Source organism: Acyrthosiphon pisum, chromosome X (assembly GCF_005508785.2).
Source record: "Acyrthosiphon pisum isolate AL4f chromosome X, pea_aphid_22Mar2018_4r6ur, whole genome shotgun sequence".
Classification (NCBI taxonomy): domain Eukaryota; kingdom Metazoa; phylum Arthropoda; class Insecta; order Hemiptera; family Aphididae; genus Acyrthosiphon; species Acyrthosiphon pisum.
Window position 1 is genome coordinate 74744453 of NC_042493.1, and position 24300 is coordinate 74768752.

At 27.8% G+C, this 24300-nt stretch overlaps 1 protein-coding gene and 1 non-coding gene across 4 annotated transcripts; both read right to left on the bottom strand.

Annotated features, from left to right (window-relative positions):
* Positions 1-19037, bottom strand: LOC100165398 (tau-tubulin kinase homolog Asator). Of its 3 annotated transcripts, none has more exons than XM_029489142.1 (20): positions 18254-19037; positions 14050-14179; positions 12178-12325; positions 8880-9094; positions 8626-8796; positions 7882-8067; positions 7110-7397; positions 6880-7033; positions 6600-6815; positions 6315-6533; positions 5981-6102; positions 5730-5899; positions 5508-5646; positions 5256-5427; positions 4545-4691; positions 4143-4287; positions 3737-3844; positions 3395-3652; positions 2144-2275; positions 1-2045 (listed from the first exon to the last, which is right to left on the bottom strand). In XM_029489142.1, exons 2-20 carry the CDS (start codon positions 14104-14106, stop codon positions 1997-1999), a joined length of 3096 nt encoding a protein of 1031 aa, XP_029345002.1. In that variant the 5' UTR covers positions 14107-14179; positions 18254-19037; the 3' UTR covers positions 1-1996. The 3 variants fall into 3 exon arrangements, with proteins under 3 accessions (XP_029345002.1, XP_001943496.2, XP_008189365.1); XM_001943461.5 differs by having other exon boundaries at positions 2144-2323; positions 18254-19034; XM_008191143.3 differs by lacking the exon at positions 4545-4691 and having other exon boundaries at positions 2144-2323; positions 18254-19030.
* A 4844-nt stretch (positions 19038-23881) lies between these two features.
* LOC115033459 lies at positions 23882-24000 on the bottom strand. Its single transcript, XR_003838816.1, has one exon. It is a non-coding gene; the product is annotated as a 5S ribosomal RNA (ribosomal RNA).
* Between the last annotated feature and the right edge of the window lie 300 nt (positions 24001-24300).

Consider the following 24300-nt stretch of genomic DNA (forward strand, 5'->3'; position numbering starts at 1 on the left):
TAATAATAGTCTCCAAGCTCTTATTAACATTTCAATAAATTAAAGAAAAAAATACATTTCTGATCCATCAGTCAAATGCTAGTAGCTTATGTCTAAACAGTACAATTTAATGTAATTTAAATGTTTCTTTTTACATTTCAACAACAATTTAATGTTTTTTTTTATTAAATAAAGCTATAAAATTAAAATTATAAAAGATAAAATCCTGCAAAAAGTTTTGTGGTGGATAATTAATTAGTTTCTTCTATATTCTAATTGTAACTATTAGTTTAAATAAAAAAAGAAAAACACCAACCAGTTAAAAAAAAAATTAAATTAAACTAGTTGATTAGAAGCACCACAGTGACACAATAAATTACTAAATTTGTTTAATAAAAATGACTAGGTTTCTTGGTAATTATACATTATTACATCTTATAAGAAATAGAAAAAACAAAAATCGATAACATAGTTATTAATTGCAAATAGTTTTCAATAGTGTATACAATTATTTCTTGATTAACAATTTAATAGATTATTACACATACATAATTGTATAAATATTTCTAAAATTGGTGTGAATCTAAATAATACAATTAACTAATACATTTTTTAGCTTATATTAAAGACTGTAAACAAGATTGTCAAACTCAAAATTCAAGTCTTATTGGCTATTTATTTTAATTTAAATTTTTTTTGTGTAAGACTTGTAGTGATTTATGTAGTTGTGAATTACTTACATTATTCACATTTTTGGTTTGAATATTAATAACACATTCAGTTTTCTTAACCGATTATTTCCTAGCAATTATATTCTATTTAACAGTAAAACGAACAAAAAGTATTATGAATTATATAGCAAGTATCCAAATATGACATAAACACATTTAACCTTACTAATTTTTTCGAATAACTTAAATGTAAAAAAAAAATATACGGTGGTAACCAATAATCTGATTAACGAGTTTGACGTCTTTATTTAGTAGCATCATAGGTACTGACAAATACACTAATATAAGTAAAGGTCGAGTAACAAATAGGAACTTGACAATAGTGCGTTTATAGGAGCAGCTTTTAAATGGATTTTCTATGTATTAACTTATTAGTAGGTATGCGTACAGGTCAGAGATCTTTTAAATGTAGAACTATTTTTTTTTCTCATAAACAAATGTGTATAATCAAAAACATGTTATCACCGTGCGCCGTTCGAAATATTTATAGAGCAGGTTAAAACCTTAGAATACTACTTTTATCACAGCCTTTAGGGGTTGTTGACAATATTTGAATAAATTATGTATGTACTAAATAAATAAACAAATTAACACAATGACATATAAGCTGTTTAAGATGTGAAAAAAAAAAATAAAACCGTATACAACACACAAAAAATACCAATGAGATGCAATGGTGTACGTACAACAATTTAGACTTTAGACTAAATTATAAATTCCATTAACAATATTTTATTTAAAAAAATTGAATGAATAAAGTTTTACGATTATTAGATTAATGTTGTTTTCAATGATATATGTATGTAAATAGATTTAAATTTAAGATACTAATACAATAGAATATTGTTAATATTTAATTTAATTAAATTGATAAATTATTATTTTACATTTTGTATAATGCACGTGTGAAATATAATCACCTGGTAAAAAAAAGTTCAAGAACTGTGGTTAAATTAAATTCAAGTTTAGAAAAATAGGTAGTTGCAGAAAGTAATTAAATTAACCGAGTTAAATGGAAAATTGTAGTATGAAAATAAGCCACAGAGAAAATTTGGTCTTTTTTGGATTTGGGTTTAAAAACTCAATTGGCATCTCTTAAATAAAAAACAAAATTATAATATTATATAATTACGTTAAATTAAATAAAATACAATATATGATTCATAAACACGATTTATGCGAGATTAAAAGTTTAAACTAATTATTCAAATACGTTGAAAATAGTTTAAATACCTTCAATGAAAATGAATATAATAATATAATCTATAAATTTATAATATACTATTTTAATCTCTTGCAAGCTCAGTAGGTTTAAAAATTTGGTACCGGCGACATCTGTAAAAAATAATTAATATTTAAATCATAATTTCATACATTATACAAATATATACATATATATACAAGTAAATAAAAATAAAAGTTATTTAACATACCTAGCATTATTTTCAACAAGAGTTTGGACATCCGACGAATACATACTCGGTGGTGGTATCAAGGTAGGAGATGATAAAATATCAGACTCATAATTACGTTCAAGACTTCTACTAGATGAACCAGATACAGGTCTATAATTTGAAAATAATCCAGTATTATCATCTTGACTACCAGAAAATCTATAAAAATATAAAATATGATAATTTCTAATTTACTATTAAACAGTTTAAACATGTATCAAAAGATAGTAACAATAATAATAATAATAATAATAATAATTAACTATCATGTAATAATATTATATTATAAAATATTGATTAATGATTACCCAATTTGTGAAATTCAAAATAAAACATTTTAAATCAGGTAAAAATAATTATTTAATAAAAATGGTTGCATCCAAAAACCGCACATTTTTAATTTTGACCCTAAAAAGGTCGATAGCCAAAAACCGCACAGCTTATCGGTCGTTGTATAACAAATTACCGTACATTTATAGTGGGTTAAAACCGCACACTATTTTTAGTGAAAATAGTGAAAAGGTAAGATTATAAGATATGTACTATTCAATAATCAAGTATTTAGTTGTCACTCGTTATTAGTCAGTCTCGATTCGGTTAGTGTACCTACGTCCATAATTTAGTGTTAAAACGTTAATATCTTAAATTTTTATAATGGATTTTAAAATAATTGAAAGTAACAAAGAGGGCAAGTGCTTATTACTATATAGAGATCATATAAAGTTTTTAAAAACCGTCGGCAGTCGGTTTCAGCCAATCAAACTTTGAAAGTTTTAAATTTTTGAAATACCTATAAATTTTTTGGTTTTACATTTTTTTTTTTTAATTAACATTTTAAATTATTGAATATATACATTTTTTTTTGATGAACTATGAGAATAATGAGAACAAATAATTAATTATACATATACATGTGCGTTTTTTGTTTATCAACCTTTTTGGGGTCAAAATCATAACTTGGATACAATTTTTAAAATTGTGCGGTTTTAACCTATTAAATGTGTGCGGTTTTAACCTATTAAATGTGTGCGGTTTTAACCTACCAAAAGAGTGCGATTTTGTCCTGTATTTTATCAAAAGTGTGCGGTTTTTGGAGTCAACGATAAAAATTACTAAAATAAGTACATTTCAAAAAATTATTGGTATTGTTAAGAGATAATGAAATAAAAAACAATTCTTAACTCAATGACTACTTAATATATTGTAAAATGTAGACATATTTATATTTACCTAGATCTATAGTATGATTCTCTTGACCTTCGCATTTGAGGTCTTTGAAATCGTAAATTTAATTGGGATGGGTCAGTTACATATTTATCTTGAAGTTGTCGTCGTCTTCTAAGACCAGGAGTATACTGATCATCAATTTCTTCAGAAGTTGGTGGTTTACTACGCACTTCTGTAAGTAAATTTTGGCCACGACATTTTAAAAGTGCTTCTGGTAATTGTTTTCCACTATTACTAGTTGCACTAGACTTTGATTCGTCACTAAAAAATAAATAATTTTACAACCAAAAACTTAATTATGTATACTAAAATTAGTTATAAAAATATATTTATTATATTATATACCTGAACATTGTTGAATTTATTTCATTTGATTCTGATAATTTTTGGTTGACGGGTAATGGAATTTTACTGTTTTTGTTAAGAATTATAGGTTGAGGTGGTTTTTTACTTCTAGAATGACACATTTTTGAATGAGTTTTATAATTATTTCATCAGTAAACAAACAAACATGAAAGGTATTTATATTCATTGTACAAATAATAATACTATGACTAAAAATAAAATATTTAAAAAAGAAATAATTAATTGATAAATGTAAGGTAAAACAAATATAAGAATTTGTTCAATAATCAACATATTTTGTAACCACCAATATTAATAATACAATTAAAACAAAATATTAATTGCCTTTAATCAATTAAATGAATCATTAAATATTTTATGTTTATTTTAGTTAATTTAGATATACCTGCTATGATCTGAGATTTTGTTATTTTGATCGGAAGAGGAAAATGATTTTAAACTAATGTTAGATAATTCGTTTTCATCAAAATGTTTCCCATTTATATTCATAATATCACTACTATTTCTGTTTCTAGCCCATTTTCGGTGAGCTGTAAACAAATAAAACAGATTTATTTTATAGTTTTGTATAGTTGTTACATAATTTACAACAAAATTAAAAGTAAAAACAGTTAATTATAACAAAAAAACAATTTTAATATCCAGGCATATAATGGTGTTAAATTTGTTAACAAAACTCATTTCATGGCAATATTAATCAAAAATTAGAATATGGTAAACTACAACATATTAAATTCATAAATTGCTGTTAGGTATTTGTTAATAATTTTCAATTGTTAGAACGGACCTTCATCATCTTTCTCGGTACACACATTTGGTTTTGAGCTGGTTGTGTCACAGTAATTATCATTATCATTTAGATGTCGATCAACGACTCTTATTTCCAATTTTCCAGATACCGTTTCCATTGGACAATTTTCAGATACATCATTCCCTATTTTTGCCGTAATTTATACAAATGATTTCAATTTGACCAAAGGATGTATTATATAAAAAATTATATTTTTATGTCAAAAGAAGAATTTTTACATAGCAACATTGGTTTTCCAAAATACCAAGTAGGACTTCTAGAATTTATAAATACTAAAATAGTTTAGATACTTTAGAGAGTAAAAGAAATCAAAAGATATCGTTAACACTATACTAAAATAAATTATTTGATAAACAATACTTGATAAGAATAAACTACTGTTTAACAAACAAAAACATTTAATTTTAATTAATTTATGTTTTAATTCTTATTTAAATTATTCTAAGGAAGTTTTGAAAAAAGGATTGATTTAATGTATATTAAATTATTATAATAGTAAATTGAAAATAATAAAATATTTTATGAAATAATAAATATAATATTCATTGAAACATGTTTTATTTACAGCTACCAACAATTTATATCAATACACAAATAATATAAATTTAAAATTTATTTATTTTTGATCGAAATATTTTTTAACTGAACATTTCCTAAACATGGGAAGAACATTCATGAAGCACTCACCATTTTTTAGTGATTCATCGGCAAATAATTTTCCCGATAATTCATCACCGTCATTGGAAGATCTGGTTGTGTTAGTGGTAACTTGTAGAGAAGGAACTTTTAATTTCATTTTTGTTTGTTGTATGAATTGAGTTTGAAATTCTTTTTTAGGAATAATGCTCAAACTAATGTTCTATAAACCACAAACAAATACAAACTTTATTTTTTGCCACTATAACATCAAGCTTGGCACATGCTACTGAGTAAACTTACAGCTAGACTAATAGATCTTTGTAATTTCTTTGTAATACTTTTTTCCGTGTTCCTTACAGCTATATTTCTACTTGTATCAAGTTCATACACAATATCATCAAAGACGGCTTCTTGTAACCAGGGTGGTTCAAGGTTTGTTCTAATTAAAAACATAATATAGATATTTATAAAAATATATTAAAAATTAAGACATTTTAAAATGTATTTTTTATGTTAACTTACCTTATTTTTGTAGCGATTTGTATTTCACTCCAAGCTCGTGATAAGAGTGAATTATGTATCAGGTTATCAGTGCATTTTGAAAAACATTGTGCTAACTGATCTCTGCCAGATGTCTTATCTGGTGTCTTACAATTGTTAGGGTATTGAGGATAAATATTATCTTTTCCACTCTGTATATATACAATTAAAACAATTTTATTTTATTAAAAAATAAAAAAAAAATGTTCTTGCAACTATGTGAAAATACATACCAAAGAGACGCCATGCAAACTTAATCTATGTTCAGGGCTTTGAAGATTTTCTGCCTTCCACTCATTATCAGTTTCTTCAGAGTCATCGAATTGTGATTTCCATTGTGACATAAGAGTTAGCCCTACATAAAAACATTAATTTATAATTAAAATGCCATGTTGCATAAACAATTATTCAAGGTTTAATAAATTAATATTTTGCTTAAGGTTTTTAAACATTATTTAGTGGCCGATGATTGGTCCATTACATTTTAGTGAGTCATTACATTTATTAATTTTTTATGCAACTTGGCATAAATAATTTGAATAATATTGTCAAATCAAATGTGTGTACCTCCTCCACCACGTGTCACTTGTTGCATTGCAGATAAATTATCATCATCAATCACTGCAAATTGAGTATATGTAACATCCCTAGCAGTAGTGGCAGAAGATTTTAAGATTTGCCTATTAGGAGTAGCTTGTCTCCTAGCAAAATGTAAACTGCGTTGTTCTTTTTTTATTTGATTTACAATACTATCTGCTTCAACCACAGGAGAACTAGCTGTTGTAACTAAGACAAAATTAAAATATAAAATCTTGTTATATAGTTTTTTTTAAATTTAAATTTAAATTTTACCTTTATTAGCTTCTTGAGTTGCAATAACTGAAGTATTCAAATTACCCAGATCTGAATTAGGAACACCTTCAATATTTAATGGCGTTGGTGGAAAACCAGAATCAACAGTACAGTTAGTTTGGGAAGAATTGCGCTTAGCAGCATTTAACATTTCTGTTTCTCTTTCCAAACCAGGCATAGAAACAGCTCTTCGCTGAACTACTTTCTTAGGGGAACCTGCAATAAATAAAAATGATAGTTACATCAAAATCTATTTTTTTATGATTAAAAAAAGTAGTACTTTTTGGAATTGGTAAATGATCTAATGGTGTGCTAGATGTAGCATTACAATTTTTATCAGTAGAAATAATTTTATTAGAACCTGAATTATTTGCATCAGATTCAAGTTTTTGGGCACGTCGGTAAATTATATTATTATCACATTGTATTTGCTCCTGTGAACAGGAAAAATTCAAAACAGTTAAATTTTTAACTGCTGATTTAATGACATATTTAGTAAAAAATATTTACCTCTGGAGTATTTTTTTTATTGTCTGGTTCTTCTTCTTGTCCATTATCTACAGTAGAAGTGACTAGTTGATTGTTGATGTCTGCACCATAGGATGTGCAAGTGATTGGCCTAGAAATAACTGGTGTGGTATTATTTGTAATAACACTAACAGTAACTGCCGGTTGAACTGTTTCAGTAGTTTTCTCCCAGTCAAAATGGTCACATTCTTTAACACCGCGTCTTTTCATACATCGTTCAAAAAGACCCGTTAACATATTATAATCTGGTTTGTCAGCATATTCAAGAGACTAAAGGAAAAAAATTAATTAAAATGTTATCAACTTTGCAAAGTTTAAGACAACTTTTCAGATTTTTTTTTAATGTTGTAAGGTTTTTCTTAACTATCAATTGTATACTTGAACATTTAAGAAATGGAGCACATATGAATAAAAAGTTACTTGCGTTTAACACTTTTTAATAAATTATTATTTGACAATATAGGGTTTTAATAATAACAGTATGATGTTTTAATAATATGAGAATCTAAAAGAACCATTATAGTTCTAATTGACTAAAAAAAATTGTATTTTAATATAAACAAGTTTACACGTTACGAAAAGATGAAAACAAAAAGTAGCTTTTGGCTGGGTGTCCCATGACCCACACAGCTTTTTCTAATCCATGGCAATTTGTGTTAAGTTAAAAAAATAATTTACAAACAAGAAATTTACAATTAACAATTAAACAGTACTAAATAAATTAGGTACCTAATATATATATTTAATATTTTACCTGAATATGCTCAAGAAACTGACGCAGATCTGATGGTAGATGTTTAAGAAGTGAGCGATGATCATAATTTTCTTTCATAACACCAACTTGCTCTTTATCTTTAATCTTCCGCCAAGGTAACTGACCATTAACAAACTCCGCCAACATATAAAACAATGACCATAGGTCGTCATGCCTTCCCATTTCCTAAACAAAACAAATGCTAGGAATTAAAATTAAAATTTTTTTTTTTTTTGTAAAATATCTTATCGTTAGCATTTAAAATTTATAATATAAATAATATATAAAAAATAATTGCTATAATTCTTAGATTCTGATAAAATAACAATCAACTTCGTAAATTGTAATAAATCCTAATTAAGATTACAGAGGGATGGCGTTATTGATATATCAATACCGGTATGTTGTTATTTATGTTAATACTGGCATTTCAATATTTTTGAAACTTCTATACTCTCAAATAAAAGTAGCTTCAAGGAGTAACCAATGTTCGTCTGGTTTGGTTAAAGCACAACCATCAATTAAATTACTTTTTGCTACCCACTTTTGTTCCCCATGATTGGCAGTATTGGTAAATAATTACTAAACCGTACTTTTTGATATACTAAAATATTGATAATCAAAAAAGAAGTATACTAAATATACCACCAGCCCTAGATCATACTATACAGTATTACTATTTAATTTTGTGAATGGGGTTTTATGATTTAGGTAGATAGGTACAAACAAATAAATGATACTTACTTTATTTTTGTGGGCATTCAATGAAGCATATCTTACAGTACCACGGAAGCCAGCTGCAGTTCTAGGAGTTCTTACTTCTCCATTAGCAGTTGTGAATTGTCTAGCTAGACCATAATCCAACATGAAAACACAACGGGAATTTTGATAAAGTCTTCCAATAGCAAAATTTGACTAATTATAAAAATTATACAATAATTAAATAAAATTTGTAAAAATTATTTTATTATTTCTTAAAAGTTATAAAGTAATCTTACAGGTTTTATGTCTCTGTGTAAAAATCCAACTTCATGGATACTTTCTATTGCTTTTAAAATTTGTACACCTAATCTTAAAGTGGTAGATAGAGAAAAAGCGCCTCTCGGCTGCGCTCTTCTCAGCTCAGCTAAATTTTTTCCTTGTAGCTGCATTACAACATAATTGAAACGTTCATTTCTTCCACAGCCAATAAAACGACATACGTGTTCTTTACCTAAAATAATATTAAATAATTATTGTATTAATATTAGTATTATGCGTTTGTATAAGAGAAAGTTTTTTTTTAAGCGCCCTGTGCCAATATAATTTTGTTCATAAAAATATGTTCTCTCGGAATAATGATCCTGTTCTATAGAATCAACAAAATTTGAAAATTTGTTTTAACTAATACAGGGTAATATTCAACAAGCCGAATTTAACTCCGTTTTTCAATATTTTAATCTCAAACTTTATAATATTTCTTCAAAAATAATACAATTTTAAGCTTTTTTCTACAAATTATACTATACCATTATTTAAAATAAAATAAAAAATCAGAGATTGATGCGTCCTGTAAGAAGACTTCTTCTTTTCTTTCTTCTTTTAGATAAAAAAAATAGTTATCAAAATCCTACAATTCTACAAGGCTTGAAAATTATTCAGTAATTTTTCTTTAGATATAATACTCAGTATCAACCCCTTCCAATAAATGGGTATCAGGAAGTGAAAAAGTATTATAATTTAAGTGGCAACTAAAATATAAAATATAATTTTCAAACTGTATAGAACTGTAGAAAATTTGAAAAACTGGCATAAGGTGCCCGGTGCCAGTCTCTATATTATATTATAATGTTTTAGGAATTGGATTAATAGAATGAAAAAAAGCTACATTAATAAGAATATATATTGATATATTACATATATATATATATATATTGATGACATTTGATATTATAAGAATACAAATAATCAAATTATCAAGTATACCTATTATATTAAAAACAAATCTAGGTTAAATTAATATAAATTGAGTTATATTTTTCAACAAAATATGAAAAGTAAGGCCTTAGTTATGGCTGATCCGTACAAATTAAAACAATGCAAATTATATTTAAATGGATTAACAATTATAACAAAAAAATATTTAAATGTTTTTAAACAGGAATAAAGAACTAATAAGATCTAGTTTGGCAAAAATATATACAAGCACTTCAAACACAGGACTAGATATTGAACAGTGGCACAGTTAAGACTCATATCTGAAATATTTTTGTATATTATTATTATTAATAGAGCAGAAGAATTTAAGCATTTTTATATTTCTTTTGCACAACTGTAAAAAAGACCAATTAGAAACAAATGAGTTTCATGTTAAGACAAAACAATATTTGTAATTGTATGTCGCATACTTAGATTTTTTTGAGACATACATGTCTTGAGGTCAGTTTTTTATGTTTCAGGCATATTTCTATTTTTTGCAAATTTTCTATTTAACAACATTTAAAACATCAAACAGTTATTAGGTAATTAGGGCACAAGACTCATAGCATTTGAATATTATTTTTTAGAACTTGACACTATAACAGAGTAAACTACTAATTAAGTTTATACTAAAATTAGTTCAGAAACAAACATCTTTAATGCATAATTTTAGGGTTTAATTCATTCTTTTTAAATATTTTTATGAAAATGTTGCAGTTTTTTTCTAAATTAGGCCATTCCATTAGATACTACCATTTGTTATGATCATGCCTTGAAAAAGTTTGTTTTGCACAGTTATGCGGCGACCTTCCGATGTAAATGTACACATGCCATGCGACTAAATTATTTCAGTGTGAAAGTATATTTTATGTGATTGCCGTATTGGGTTTTTTCCTAATTACTAACATATATCTAATCATATTGTGTCTAATAAAATCCAATTGCAAGTATTTACAACTATACAAGTGTGTACTAATTTTATATTATAGAATTACATTATTTAGCAGTGTTATGGTTTAATTTTTTTATGCCTAAAGAAAAGGAGTTAGACATCTTAGAAATTATGTAAATGAGTTTGGTATAAATACATTTTCATATGATTCTTTAATGGTTTATTAGTAAATATTGTGACATTAAAATAAATTGTGATTAATGATTTAAAGTGATCCAACATCTAACAACAAAAAATCAATTAAATGTCAACAAACAAAAACATGGTAGCAGCTTCTTACAAATTCAAGTAGGTAACAATCTATTTTCAATTAAGATATTTTATAATGCTTTAATATCTTCTAATATAGGTACCCTAAAAAAGTTTCACATGATAGATTTAATAATTTTTTAACTACATATAAAGGAAAAAAATTACGATGGGGTCCACTCTAAGGCAGGGTTAGCCACTATCTGACTCAATTCAAATAATTAAGAATGTTGGAACAACATTTAAAATACAAGGTTAGTCAAAAAAGGAATAAAAAGTTGAAAACAGTTTTGGGAATAAATGTTGGTCTATCACTTCTGAAAAAGATATTTAATATTTTATTGAGCAACATAGAAAATAAAACTATAATGGCTTCCCAGAATACATTTCCAGTGAAGACAATATAATAAATTTTAAGTATGTTCCCATTGCTTTAGTTGAAGTAGAACATTAATTTTCTAAATACATGGAAATATTAAGCAGTAACAGAAGACCAATCAAATTTTAAAATATTAACTGATATGTAATTACTAATTATATAATGAGGAATTGTGAAGGTACGAATTGTTTGATTAGATTATAAATAATTCGAATAATTTGATTATATTTTTCAGTAACATATTTAAATACTTAAAAAAATTCATACATTAGGTATACACTTTTTCAATAAATTGTCTTTTTTATTGCATATTAAAACACATTATTTATGGTTTTTCAAGCATATTTAGTTGCTGTTTATGGTTCATCAAGTCCCTAGTACTGCTTATTATAAAATTTGAAGATATCAAAGACTCAACATTATTATTGTTGGCTGTCACAGTATAGGTTATTATAAAAACATTGTCATAATATAAATAAAATACAAAAATATGACCATTTTTATTACAATATAATTTGTTTATTAGTTTGAAAATAAATATAGCAAAATTAATAGTAATTAATAAATGTTGCTGTTCATTAGATGGTATAATTATTTTTGTTTTATATATATAAAAATATTGAATATATAAAATTCACTGCTAATTATTATTTTTATTTGCCTACAAATAGATCATTATTTTTATTATTAACCTTAATATTTTGGAATCAATAATTTGTAAGACATGTAAATATGTATACTTAAATAAGATATTTACCTTGTAATTTTTTCAACACAGCTACTTCCATTTTTAAGACTTGTTTAGGTTGACGAGCTGATTCTACTTTCAAAGCTATAAGTTCTTTTGTTATAAGATCTTGACCTTCATATATTTCTCCAAATCCACCACCGCCAATTTTTCTTGCCTAAACATGTATAGTTAATTGGTAGGTACAATAGGAATAAAAAAAAATTAGATACAGAATCATGTTAAACCTAAAAAATGTATGGATAAAATGGTTAATTTATTCAACAAATAGTTATATTTCATCTAGAAATATTTTATTAGAAGTATTTGATATAATTTAGGAATGTCAATAAACTTTAAATTATTTACCTCATTAAAACAAGATGACATTGTAATAATTTATATTGTAAATTGTCAAATTTCTTATAGGTATGAGTCAGTGGCGTAGCCAGGGGGTGGCTATGGGGGCTATAGTAGGGCGACCTTAGTTCCTGTTTTATACAGGATTGTTCTTTATTTCAGCTTTGTGTCCTGTTGTCCTGACAAACTTCTCTCAGGACGCTTTTTGTCCCGTAATTTCAAGTCTGTTCCATATTAATCCCGTTTTTTGCCTTACTGTTAATTTATAATTTTTGAAATTTTTGAAATGACATTATTGAATACATAATATAAAAATCTATACTTTTCAATTTATTTTTGGATTTTTGTTCCATTATTATTGTTGCATTATATAATAATATTATAATATTTTAGTCCTGTATTTAATTTTTTTAAATATGGTCACCCTTTGCTATACCCCCCTCTCCCCCATTGATTGTGCTGACCTTAGAATTGTATCAAGATTAATAAAATAAATAAAAAGAGTAAATAACACATATTGTATTTGTATTTGTATTTATTTCATTTTTTTGTGAGACAGCCCCCCCTCCATACCAAAATGCCTACACCACTGGTATGAGTGTATGACATTTTTTATAACAATAAAATAAATTATTATAATTGATGATACTTAATTACCTACTGACAAGACTATGTAACAAAATAAATATCTTAAAAATAAATGATACATATATTATTACAAAATAAGTGTTATTGACACTAATAGGCTATTATACTTTCTTCATATAATGTTTTCTGTAATGAAGGAGAGCTATAACAATAATTTGGACTTTGTCCAAAATTTAAGTATATCAGTATTTGTTAAATATTTAAATGGTAATAATTTTATCAACAATTCTATATAATTCTTAGACTTTTTTATTTATTATGTTAATTAACTTTTTTTATAAGTATATTTAATGCATGGATATATTTTATTTATATCAGGTATATCCATATTCAAATATGGTTGAGTTTCATTAATTTCACATTTTATACCTAACATTAGTTATTATTTTTATATAATTATAAAATGAATAAGGTATACTGTAATAAATGTAAATAATTTGGTTGGTCACAAATTTAGAATAAAACCACTTATTCAAAGGATAATTAATTTAGAAAATTAATCAAGATATAAAAAAAATATCAATGAAGTACTAACATTAAAATATATATATATTAACTGTTTTTAATTCCATGAAAAAAACAAATATATTTTTAAATTATTTTGTAATTGTATATTCTTGTATTTAAAATAAAAACATGTACGTTCTATACATTCCTAAACATTTATTTTGATGAAATTAACATCATTGCACTATAGTTTATTATAGACAATTTATATTTTAAGTTTGTTTTATATAAGTGGGTTAAAATAAATTTCTAGTTTGAATTATGAAAAAAAAAATAATAATACCAACATTATTTAGAATAAAAAATAATAGAGTAGTGTTGACAAGATGGACAATGAAAATTATAAATAGAGACAGAAAATAAGTGGGAGACAAAATGTTTACTTACAACTTTCCACCTTTCTTTAACTATATGTCCTGGTTGTAACAGATCTTCGGAAGACATCTTAACTTATATATGCTCAAGTTACACTATGATTTGTTACTCGCCGTTTTTTACCAATGATATTTGGTCATTACTGAAAGAGACAGAAATATAATAATTACACAAGGTTAAAAAATGGTATCAAGTTACATTTGTCTAAAAATACAAATAATTGGTGTATGATTCCACAAAAAAATATACAAATATACAATTAATGGTATTATGGTTTTAAAAGACTTTTAGAATATTAAATTACATTTTTAATTTTCAAACATTATTTTTTTTATTCCAAATTAAATGTTATCTAAAAATTAATTTATCAAATAAAATAGATACCTATATAATACCTAAATTATTTTAATTTTAAAATAACCTACCTATAATAGCTGTAAAGAATATTTTTGTAATGCTTCTAAATTATATGAATATTTTTTTCTTGAATATGAATATGAATATAATAACTATAATATAATAATATAATAAAGAAATGTTTTTCTTCGTTCTCAATACATCTTCAAAAAAAATTTATTCTCAGACATTCTCATTTTAACAGTACTATGAATTTATAACCTATTGACTATATTATTTCTTTAAATAACTGTCAATAACTAAAAAAAAAATCTAAAGCATTTATATTTAAAATTTATAATATGAATGTATGAAAAAGTCCCGGAAAAAGTATATTGAACATTTTTATTTACCTAATATCTGAAATAATATATGGTTTAAACATTTTAAAACCTCCATTTAAATTTTTTTAGGATACAAAAATAATAAATTTTAAATTTATTGTTATTACTTACCTACATACCTGTTTAACCTCAAACCCAATACGGGTAGGATAAGTTATATTGTTTATTACTTTAATTCAATCACCATTATTATGAGGAAACTTAATTTATCATGGTATATTATGACACTATAGACGTATTAGAATAAAAGTAAATTTTCTAGGTAATTATAGAAGAATGAAATAATTTTATTTTTAGTATAGATAAATCTTATATAAGTATAAAAATAACTGAAGTAAGAAATTCTGCAAGTGTGTAAGGTAATTTACATTATTATTTACTTAAGTATTAATAATAAGTATACCTACAAGTATCCTGTAAGAATAACCTCTTTAAAAATAACATACCTACCCAAAATAAGAATGAAGAAAAAGAATTAGGTACACAGAGCATGTTCCATACAATATATCAATATCATAATATAGTAGATATACTAATACAGTTTTAACTATTTACAAATAATTCAATTTGAGTTGAATTTTTGTTTTTTTTTAATTTTAATTGATATTTAATGTGTTATTGTAATTATTTATAACATATTGCACTTATGTGTTATTAAATTTAACTATTAGATTATAACTTCATAAGAGAAAAAACAATTGTAATCATATATTATGTACCTAAAATAATTTATTACATAATAATAGGTAATTTAATAATGCTAATATAACTGTCTGATATTGATATACATTAATACTGGATTCATCTCACAAATATTTTTATTGCTGTGAAATATAAGATGTCTATAATAATATTATTGTCATTAATGTTATGACAGATAAATATGATATTTAATAACATTGAAAAGGCAAATATTGCAAAAAAAAAAATGTTATTTCTTAAGATTAGTTTCACAAAGTTTCTAGGATTTCTATGATACTGAGCTTAAAGAAATATAATAATTTGTTGGTATAGGTACTAGTTGAAGCATAACTATGCCATAAAGAATGTCATAAAAAAAAGAATAGATACCTGTAGTGGTCGATTGGCGACATTGTGGGGTCAATAGGACAAATGTATTGAATTTTAGTTCAACCAAAAATAAAACTATCATTTAAAATATATACGACAGACCTAAAATATAATTAAATACTTTAACAGATTCACAAAGTAAGTACTTATTTTCAAAACAAATTATTAAGTTAAATTTAATAATTTGTTTGTAGATCATCGATAGGTACTTAATATATAATATTTTCTTAACTGTCAAAAATGTATTGTCATTGATAGCTTAAGTTTAATAAAGATGAATTATTTGAATTGACTACCTAAGTAACAAAAAACCTTTTAAAGTAATACATTATATGACTTGATAAAATTAATAACAAAATAATTGGTGCTAAAATAAATTAAATATTATAAAATGTATTACCTACCCGTACCTACCTAATCTATCAACACATTTAAAGTCAATAAAGTATTTAAATTAATTAAGACCATATTAGTTACAATAGGTAATATAATTTAAAATTAATTTTATACCTATTCTACTATTAAACCTATAAGGTTGGTATAGGTACACAGTTCAATATTTTACAACTAAATTGTATGTCTTTTATTTCTACATAAATAATAAATATTAAATGCATAGGTTCACAAATTAAAATTAAAAAAGTGATACAAAATTTGAAAGAAAAATTGTTCAGTAACTTTAGCATGGCCTTATTATAAAAGATTCCTTTAAATAGGTATCATATGCTTAATATTAAAGAATTGAATTCCATGACTTTTTTAAATTATTACTTTGGGTTGCATCATTTTATAACTTTATAAGTTATGTTTACCTAACTTTATAATAATGCAATATGTAGTTATTGTATTTCATAATTTGTATGTAAAATTAAATATATTTTCTAAAAGAAAATTACATTAATTAAAATCATTATTCTTTACTCATAACTGTAAATGTATTTAATAAAAATATATATAAATTAAATCAAGTGTTATTAGTACTGAAATACTGAATAATTTAGATCCTTAATCCATAGTCAATTATTATTTTTTAAGAATCTTAGGAATTGTGACTGCATTTACCTAGACCATGACATGCCAATAGTGTCTCAGTACACTTATGTTATCTAATATTATATATTATAAACAATAGAACCTCACTAGGCAGACTTAAATGGGACCCGGTGTAGTTGGATTATAGAGGGTTTGACCAAAAAAAAGCAACATATTATTAATGCAAAATGTATACCTATATCTATGTACGTATATTAAATTTATTGGATAAACTCATCAATTTTTATTTTTTACTTTTTAAAAAATATTTAAGGTAAAATAAAATGTCGAATTACTGAGATTGTCGGATTAATGAGAGTAGTATTAGCGAGGTCCTACTATACTATGCAATAACTGGGTTTCATTTACCAGCCAATATCTATAAAAATCGAATAGAGCTATTGGCTCAGCCTTAAACTGGATTAAAAAATGCAGTATAACTGTAAGCATGAGTTGTACCTAATGGATATTTGGAAAAAAAGAATCAATAATAATGAAGGTACCTATATGTATAGTGTACTATACAAATTATGTAGCCGAAAAACCAATTCATATGTTAATGGGTTATTATCTTTAAGTCTGGTTGACACAATTTTTTTTGGTGCATATAAAACTGATGCAAAACTTTTCCTGAGCAAAACAAAAATTTAATAAAAAAGATATATTCATATTGTATAGAGTACCTAATCCATAGTAGTATGTATATTGTATATGTAGGTAGGTAGAAAACCATTAATTACATCAGTTACACAATAAACTAAGTACCTACCTAAATACAGTTTTAAACTAAAGGTGCGATTAAAAAATTGCATCTATAAATTCTTAAGTAACAACAAATTATTGTCATAATTTCCACCTAAATAAAACAATATACACAGGTATGTAAATATGAGGTACCTATTATACTTCTACGGAGAGCATATATTTTATCATAAATCCTCCTGGAGTCAGCAAGCAAACATATTGGATGTTTGTTTATTGTCTTCAGCGGTAACAACACAAATCCAATGGAACCCGAACCCGTAGGACAAGGTATTGTTCAGTGCTCGGGTGGAATGGAATGCGGCATCACTATTCTCAACCCACAGCAGCCGGCTACATATTATGGGCTTAACTGCCTATTAATCTAACTACACAGCACACAATTTTTCCACCGGTGCACACACGACAACTGACAAGTCAAACTATTATGAAATCCAAACTAGGTATGTACAATAGTATTACAGATCGGACTATGGTCGTTGTCGTGCGAAATGATAAATTGATAACGTATGATCGTCGGTGGGCTGAGGATCGGTAGGACGGATGGCGAAGACGGATCAGGGCGGGTTAGATAAATATTACCCTATGTTGTATGAAATATTAATACTTACAGGGGAACAGCGGACAGCGACTACGTGCGGGACTGACCGGTCGCCGCGACCGCGGGCAGCTGCTGTCGGTCTGCGGATCCGACCGGCACGAAGAGACTCAGTGAGACGGCCGTTGGGCAGCCACGACCGACGTACGACCAACGCTGTTGGTAATAATGACAACAGTGACGGTATCGATACGGCTGCGTAACGTCGTCGCCGACGTAACAGCCGTCATGATAAGACGCGGAAGAGATACGGTGGTGGGCCGACGGAACACCCTCGGCGGCGGCGGAACGAATATAATATCGATAATATTATTATTATTATTATTATTATATATCGTCGGGAGCGTTGTTGGGGAGTTGCTAGGCGAGGGTGAAACGGGTTGGCGGGCGGCGGTACGCAACGTTACACGGTGAAAAACAACGGACGACGACGACGACCGCGGTTGTTGTGATGTACGACGCGACGCTACTACGCTAGGCGCCCGGTGGTATTGATCGACCCGTCCGTCCGTATCGTCGCGTCGTTAGTTACTGCGTGATCGGAGCGCGCGACTTAACGACGTGCGTCGACGGTCGCGTAGTCGGCACGGCGGCGGCAGCTTTGGCCGTCGGACACGCGCGCGCGGGTGTCAGATTGCACTCGGCGGGCGGATTATGTTATTATGATATTATTATTAAAATTGTTTCGCACGCCGACCGATTACCGCCGCACCTGGCCAGCAGCACTATGTTGGCACGGTGTGGTCGTTGAAACGGAAAGCGTAGCTCGACGGCCGGTCTGGAAGACGGCAGATGTGACGATCATTGATTGTGCCTTGAGCGCGATTTTTTTTTCCACTCGTTTCCCTATTTCCTCGGTTCCTCCCGGCCGGACGGGTTATCAGGCACGGACACGCAGGCGCGATCCCTAACCCTTGGGCGCGTGCGCGCCGAATCCACGCGAATAAAATACGATCAGCTGTTGCCCCAATTTCGCTACTCCTCGACAATAGTTAAACGGGTGAAGTGTATAATATTATATATATATATATATATTATATATATATTACTATAATATAACATAGTGTCTGTGTGGGTGTACGTGGGCTAACGAAACGGCGGACGATAAATCGATTGTCCAAAACATCCCCAGACCATAATAATCGTTTCGATCGTCTTGATGGAGGACGACGCATTTGCCCATCTGAAGCACCGCCAATGGTGGAGGGGATGATTTATAGTTTTTAATACAACTCCTACGCATTACAACAGAGAGGGACGCTCCACGCCCAACATAAATCAACTTTTTTGAAATTTGTATTATTCAGCAGTTAAATTAATTTTCATTTTATCTATAAATTATAATGCTAATCCAACAATTTTATACCTTTTGTTATAAATATAAAAATTATAATAAAGGTAATTTGAATAAAATAAAGGTACCTACTAGCCACTAGGTACCTACAAATAAAAATATCAAGCCTTGACCTCAAGTGGTGGGAGAAGGGTGATCCATTCATCGTCCGCTAGGCGCTGGCAAGTACGCCACTGCACACTGTCATGATGAACATGGATTTGTCGTTGCATTGGCGTTATTATTTTATAATACGTATTGCTTACTGCTTAGGTCTTACAATCTTATGCAATATCACTGATATCGACTATACAACAGTAGATATAGATTAAAAATGTACTGTCATTTAAGACTATATAATATAGGTATTCAGCATTCATATGATAAAATTTAAAACGTTTCGTAGCAATGTGGGTGGGCTCCGGGTGGTGGACGTAACCCAGTGCTGTGCAGCGATTAATCCATTCACAAAGGACTTATAGCTTTATTAATAAAAATATATTATAATTTATAAAAAATAATAATTCATTCTAACTATTCATAATCTTTATGAAGATGATGTATTCTTAAAATTATATAGTAAGTATAGCAATGACCCGGGAACTCGGGGGCCTCACATTTTTTAATTTGCACAACTATATACAGCACAAAGCCTGCTGCCGTGGTCTATTCAAATTTCTAGCAAACCCTCTCACGTTCACATTTATTATAAAACATTATAATATTATATTATATAATTTTAACAGTTATATGTGAGGGATTTTATAAAATGCATATTTTGAAGTGTGAAAATTCACCCCTTTTTCAGTTTTATAGTCTCGAGAAGTGAGAACTAAGAACGACAGATAAGTAGGGAACACTCTACGAAAATGTATTTTTCAAATATTTTATGCTGCATTTTGTGGTCACGTCATGATGATTTCCCACATGATGAAAGAAATAAAACCAAATATCGATTTGATCAGCTTATAGGCGTCCACAAAACCCCCTATTAGATTTTTTTTTATTTATGACTTTATGAACATTTAAAATTATAAATTTTTTTTTTAAATACTCATGACTTGCTTCAAAACTAAAATACGTGGAGCTCTAAATAATATACTTAGCTTTATATTTGATAATAATAGTCAATAGATAAATTTAACTTTAGCATTAAGAAACAAACAGAGTAAAATTGATCATGGATGATTCTGAACGTACCTAATATTTCAAATATTTGACGATCGTATAGGTTGTAAGACGGATACAGCGCGTTAGGGTATGACGACGACCTCTCAAAATATACTTATAATACAATTATAACGAACATATAATTCATAATGAGCCATTTAATATTATATATTATACAAAGACCTAGTTCAAACCTTTAATTTTTGTCTCCTCCCCCCCTCCCCACCACAATACAAACGGGTCTAGGGACGCCCCTGACGCAGTCTTGATATCGTTGGCACGTCGCGACCATTCAGACTGACTACGGTCCCGCAGGCCTTTTGGCGTCGCTGTCGCCTGTCGCGGTGAAGGGATGACCGTTGGCCGTGCAGTCCGTGTGTGTCATTGGCACACGGCACACAAGTGGCATACAGAGCGAGCGAGAGGTTTCTACGCCGACTGGTCGGTTGGCGCGTATGCCGGTGGTATATTATTTCGAGAGAGTGTATAAAAATAATAATATACAAATACGAAACACCGTTTTCGCTCGGACGACCAATGCGTATAATAATAATACGCGTGTAAGGAGAATTTTTTTTCGTCGCTCGCAGTGTTACATATTATAGCGCGGTCATACGCGCACTTATAAATAACCCTACCGGCGGTACCGTTTGTGTACAGTTTATTGCCGTTTCTTTAATATAATATTATATTATTAAAAAAAAAAACGCACCACTGCCTGTCTGCCTCTATACCGTCTTTGTCGTTATTATATTAGGTATTATATTATGTATTATTATTTTAATATTGTAGTAGGTAGCTACTATTATGAAGTCAATTACGAATTGAACCGTTTTAAATTGCTGCGTTCCCTACGATCTATACGTACAATATTAAACGTAATATATCTATTCGTCGCGAAAATAAATAATAATCAAAACTCAAAAGCATTTACATATTATAATATTATTCTATAGCACTATAGCAAGTAGCGACAACAATAATAGTCACTGCAAAACTCCATATTAGTGCATCAATATATACGGGCCGCGGTGTACCTATATTATTACAATGTATATAATATGTATATATATTATATCATATAATATATAGCAATGAGATTAAGTCTCTTTACCGCTCGACCTAAATATTAATATGCGTTATAACCATAGGCGAAAATATATAGGGGCTTTAGAGGCCAAGCTCTCCCAAAACTTTTCCTACATTTTTTTTAAAAAATTATTCAATAATAATATTATTGTAATAAGGTTCAGCCCCTCCCCTAAATCTCAAATGTTATTATAGCACCTATGGTTACAATCAAAGTGTATTAACGGAAAGAGACGAGGAGATGATGTATCAGCTACCATAGGCACTATTTTTTTATGAATTTTCTGCTTTGTTGGCCATGCAGCCACGTAGGTATAATAAACATACATTCTTAATTCTCGGTAATAATTTGGTTCAGATTTAATATAATAGGTATAGTGACTAAAATAAATTGTGATGTAGGTACTGATGTGGCCGGTCCTCTTGTGTCCATGGTTCTCGTATGTCACGTATAAATTATTTTAAAACAAATAGGATTGACAATTTAAAACAACGATTCTCATAAATAGTTCATACCGTAACCAAAAAATATATATGAACACAAAATTTTTTAAATGTTTTAAGTACAAATTTGAGCGAAATTACCTACATATATTAAGACCAAGAATAACTATAATTTTAGTTATTTTGTTGTAATTTAAAAATATTATTGGTCGGTATCTGAAACTTTTAAAATATATTTTTATATTTTATAGACACAAAGGACAAAGCCATTTTCAAATTCAATTTTTTCGAAAAAAAAAATGATTTTAACCTACTGCCTATACCTACTAATTCCTAATAGTAAAATAAATTACTTTAGTCACAATAATATTATCAAATTTACGCATTCATTAAATTCAAATTTACCACCATCTATTATAGTGGTCAGTACTTGACACTTGTAACCTACGCTGTACAGCAGAGTGACAGTGTGACACCCACTTTTCTACTTTTTTTAAAGTTAATATTTCAAAACAGAATAATTGTTTGAAAGTTATTATAGTATTATACAATGTAAAAATCTAGTTTTTAACAAGTTATTAATTAGTTATAAGTTATAACTTATAACTAAATAAATTTATAAATATTTGAAGTTTTGATGAGCGGATTTTGATAGCAAAGGGATATCTACCATAAATAACCATGCCAATTGTTGTCCACTTCTCCGCTAATCAACATAGGTACCTACTTCAGATAATACTTACAAGCAAATTAATTGCCCACTCGTTCGGAACTATGCATCAAATTTAAAAAAAAAATCTGTTTAGAAATATTCAATTAAAATGCATCAGGCATTTGTCATTTAAAAAAGGAAATATATTTTGTTGTTGTTGTAATTTAAAAATATTATTCGGGTATATGAAACTTTTAGAGTATATTATTATATCCTAGATAGCAAAGAATTATGCATATTTTATACACAAAATTACATTTTCAAATGTTTTATTTTTTTTTTTGGCAAAAATTAATTTAATACCTAAAGCCTAATAGTAAAATAAATTAGTTTAATCACAATATAATATCATAAAATATATTTAGCAATATATAGGTACACATACTACATACATATATATGGGCTGACTGGTATTCGCTCACAATCGTTTTTTATATACGTACAATGATTTTATATCATTGAATTTAAATTTAACACCATCCATTAGGTATAGCGACCCCCTTGTAACCTACTGTACAGGCGTACAGCAGAGTGACTTCCACTTACCAAATTTTTTTTATTTTACTTTTACGTATTTGTTTTCTTAGAAATTGTTGAAATAACTAGATGAAAAACTAGATATTGGAACGGAGACAGTTATTAGCTCCTAAGCAAATTTTGTAACAATTTTTTTTCAAAATGTGCGTTTTTGCATGCTTAATATGGTGGCTTAAAAAAAGCCGGTCGAATTTTCTTTGGAAGTTATAATCAACAAATTTGAAATTTGTGTTTTTGAGTTTAAAAAATGCGGACACGTTGGTCTAGCCCACACGATAAATTAAACTATATCCACAAAGTTTCACGTTTATAATAAATTTTTAAAAATACCAAAAATAGGATTTAATAAAAAGAAATGCCAACGGCACGTAGTGTTCCCAAGCGGTCACCCATCCAAGTACTAACTACGCCCGACGTTGCTTAACTCCAGTGATCGGACGAGAACTGGTGTATTCAACGTGGTATGGTCGTTGACGGGTGGTTCGTAACAATACAAAATATTTATATTTAATACCCACTACTTTTCTCATAATATATTAATATTTTTACGTCTTTTAATTTATATATCATAGTGGCATAGACTTTATCAGTTATAATTGCTATAACATCTAGTTTGTTATCCCACAGAACGCTTAATAATTATTTTTTAGGTAGATAACTCAATACAATTCTCTCTGAGCTCTGATAGTCCGATTGCAATTATTAAATTATTATACATTTTTATTTAGAATCTACCAAATTAAATTGAATACCCATCTACCTATTTTAAATACTT

What these genes read in the sequence shown, in the direction of transcription:
- LOC100165398 (XM_001943461.5), bottom strand. Translation starts at nt 14,106, where the DNA reads ATGTCTTCCGAAGATCTGTTACAACCAGGACATATAGTTAAAGAAAGG. An exon ending in TTAAAGAAAGGTGGAAAGTT is followed by an intron (nt 12,326 to 14,049) that starts GTAAGTAAACAT and finishes ATACATGTTTAG; the next exon opens with GCAAGAAAAATTGGCGGTGG. An exon ending in TACCGAGAAAGATGATGAAG is followed by an intron (nt 4,288 to 4,544) that starts GTCCGTTCTAAC and finishes ATTTGTTTACAG; the next exon opens with CTCACCGAAAATGGGCTAGA.